We start from the raw sequence: 3,329 nt of genomic DNA, 5'->3' as shown, positions 1-3,329 counted from the left end.
TAAGATAAAATGTCACGTTCAAATTATAATTATTTCATTTTTTTCTCATAAAAATGAAAAAATCAAAAAAATTCATCTTAAATGAAATTTTTTAATCTCAAATTAAAAAAATTAAAAAATCAATTCATATTTTAAGTGAAATCTAAAAGGAGGGCATACTTGTAATTATAATAGTAAATTATTTGTCCTAAAAAAATTTTCCCCCAATTTTTCATACAAATAATCATTATTCTAAAATATTTATTGAAAAGGCAATTGTGAGGCGATTAGGGAGAAAGCTAGATAGAGAGAGAGAGAGAGAGAGAGAGGAGGAGAATAAAGCTAGCAAATAGTAGAGTTCTCTGCATTTTCTACGACCCAATAATCAAAACGAAGTGTTGTTCTCGTGAGCAGCCTTCGCCGCCCCTTGAGACAGAGAGAGAGAGAGTGGTCGCCGGAGGAATAATGACTGCCGGCGGATCATCAGGGCGTTTACCGACCTGGAAGGAGAGAGAGAACAACAAGAGGAGAGAGAGGAGGAGAAGAGCTATTGCTGCCAAGATATTTACAGGTCTCAGAGCTCAGGGAAACTACAAGCTTCCCAAACACTGCGACAACAACGAAGTCTTGAAAGCTCTCTGTTCCGAAGCTGGTTGGGTCGTCGAAGACGATGGCACCACTTATCGCAAGGTTTGCTGCCAATCTAACTTCCAATTCATACTGGGTTTTCAAATCTGTGTTTTGGGTCTATTTTTGTTTTATTTGATTCCACGTATATTCATATATAGATCATAGTATTTTGATAGATCTATTCAGATTTTGTTTGTTTGATGGTGGTAGTGGAAATGGGTTATATTGATCTTGGTCTTTTTCTGTGTTACGTAATTTTCCTGAGTCTTCATCTTGAAATTTTTATTTTTTTGTGAATTGATTCTCACTTTCTAAGTTGATTTCTGATGAGAAAACCTCAATCAGATCTCTTTGGGTATTTTTCTTAGTCAGAGACTCAGATTTATCTTCTTTTGTGGTTGGTTGACTGGATCGGACTACTGATTCTTACTGTTTGATTCGAATCCTGCTGGGTTTTTGATTTGGGAACTCACTGGTGAATCAAAACATCAAAATGGGATCTTTGAGGGTATTACAACCAAATTATTCAGTTCCCCAAATCAAAGATCCAAACACAGCTTATCTTTGAGGGTTATGATGGCTCTACTTTGTCTTTGATTTTTCATTTGTGATCTGGAACAAACTTTTCTTCTTGTTTCATCAGTGAGAGACAATCTTTTTTCATGTCAAAGCCGGTGAGGGAATCTTCAGTGTGCTCACTTCTGTTGGTTTTTAAGTAGATTTCATTTTTCTCCTGATTCATGTTTTAGTTTACAATCCCTTTTTCATGTACATATTGATGAAAATTTGATATACAGAACCCCATTTTCATTGAAATCTTGACTGACAAGAAGGAAAAAAACTGTGGTTTTATTCGACAACGACTAACTTCTGTTATGAAATCTCACACAGGGTTGCAGACCTCCCCCAAATCAAACTGAGATTGCAGGCAATACAACAAACATAAGTAACATCAGTGCATGTTCATCGATCCAACCGAGCCCAAATTCCTCATCCTTTCCAAGTCCTGTACCGTCTTACCACGCCAGCCCAACATCCTCTTCCTTCCCAAGCCCCACACGTTTTGACGGAAACCCCTCATCTTACATTCTGCCTTTCCTCCGAAACTTAGCCTCCATTCCTTCGTCTCTCCCTCCCCTCCGCATATCCAGCAGTGCCCCTGTAACTCCGCCTCTTTCTTCCCCAACTTCCCGAGGTTCAAAGCGAAAGGCCGATTGGGAATCATTTTCCAATGGCTCATTGAACACATTCCGTCACCCCCTTTTCGCTGCCTCTGCCCCAGCAAGTCCCACTCGCCGCCACCATCTTACACCGGCCACAATTCCAGAATGTGATGAGTCCGATGCCTCCAGTGTTGATTCGGGTCAGTGGGTCAGTTTCCAGACAGGGGCAGCTCCGGCTGCTCCATCGTCCCCAACATTTAACCTTGTAAAAGCTGTTGCTCAGCAGAGCTCCCTCCAAAATGGAACTGATGGGCATGAAGAATTGGGCTGGGGAGTAGCAGCACAAAGAGGGCGTGGCTCTGAATTTGAGTTTGAGAGTGGCACAGTGAAAGCGTGGGAGGGTGAGATAATTCATGATATTGGAGTGGACGATTTGGAGCTCACGCTTGGGAGTGGAAAAGCCCACACTTAAGCTTCCTGTGTGACTTAATGGTCATGGAATGTAATAAGAGGTGGAAAGAGCTTTCCATGTATGCGATCAAATGAGCAAACTTCATTTCTGGTTTGTCAATGGTCACTCCTTTTCTATGAGCCAATTTGTGTGGCATAGCTCTCAAACTTGCCTGTAATTTCTGCCACATTCTGGGAGACTTTGATTTCCAGTGAGGTCTCTTCTGTCAGCTGCACACTTTCTTCTCATGGCACTGTTACAGGAATCTAAACCTCTGAAATTTAGTTGGTCAAAAGCAGATTTTCAGGTTGGCTTTGTCGTGGGACTGCATTTCTCAACCGTCACGGGCTAGGAAAGACTGAAGTAAGTGAATGGGTGGTTATTTTCCCTCTTCCCCTTGTTTATGTTTGTAACTTTTTTCCTTTGAATATGTCAACAACCATCTGAACCTATTTAATTGTCATCAAACTCAGAAATAGGGATTGTGTGCTATTTCTTTGATTTGGTAATTTGTAGACAATGTGAAGAAACATAAACTCGAAACCATTTAAGTTTATTTGTGTTGTCTGTTGTGTTTGCAAGAAAACCCTTCTTGCTTTGCATTCGTTCATTTTGTTTGTTATACCATACTGGCAAGTGGTGATATGCGTTTTCTTTGTGGAACTATTAATTAGACCCAAACTTCATCACTGGGAGGTGAGTACTATCCACCTGATAGTTTCATTGATTGTTGTGTATGTTCAAATAAATTTTGCAACAACTCTCAAAGTCAATCAACTGGATGCTTAACTTTTGCAGTAAGTACAGGGACGCTGCCCTCACTCCATTACACACAATCTATTTGTTTGGATGGAAAATATTTTTTTACAGAATATTTTTTTCTTTTGAATAATGTTTTCTTATGTTTGGTTGCATTCTTAAAACTAATATACTAAGATTGTATTTGGATTATGGATTTGGATAAGAATTTGAAAAGAGAAAAGGAAAAAGAAAAAGATTGGTAAAATGTAATTGTATTTCATTCTCATTTTACTTATCTTTTTGTTTTCTCTTGTCAAATTATTATTTAAATTCATGATCCAAACATAGCCTAACAGTTGGATTAG

At 39.0% G+C, this 3,329-nt stretch overlaps 1 protein-coding gene across 1 annotated transcript; it reads left to right on the top strand.

Annotated features, from left to right (window-relative positions):
- Window positions 1-215: 215 nt before the first annotated feature.
- On the top strand, window positions 216-2,779 carry LOC114307912 (protein BZR1 homolog 1). The gene is made up of 2 exons (XM_028253354.2): window positions 216-669; window positions 1,501-2,779. The coding sequence occupies exons 1-2, from the start codon at window positions 445-447 to the stop codon at window positions 2,242-2,244; spliced, it is 969 nt and encodes a 322-aa protein (XP_028109155.1). The 5' UTR covers window positions 216-444; the 3' UTR covers window positions 2,245-2,779.
- Window positions 2,780-3,329: the final 550 nt, after the last annotated feature.

The sequence above is a fragment of the Camellia sinensis genome, chromosome 4, assembly GCF_055761805.1.
Source record: "Camellia sinensis isolate YWXY chromosome 4, ASM5576180v1, whole genome shotgun sequence".
Classification (NCBI taxonomy): Eukaryota; Viridiplantae; Streptophyta; class Magnoliopsida; order Ericales; family Theaceae; genus Camellia; species Camellia sinensis.
The sequence above is the reverse complement of the archived record's forward strand: the minus strand, read 5'-3'. Positions and strand labels throughout refer to the sequence as shown.

Excerpts from the sequence above, each read along its gene's own strand:
- LOC114307912 (XM_028253354.2), top strand. The coding sequence starts at position 445 with ATGACTGCCGGCGGATCATCAGGGCGTTTACCGACCTGGAAGGAGAGA. Across the intron at positions 670-1,500 it reads ATGGCACCACTTATCGCAAG|GGTTGCAGACCTCCCCCAAA; the intron begins GTTTGCTGCCAA and ends AATCTCACACAG.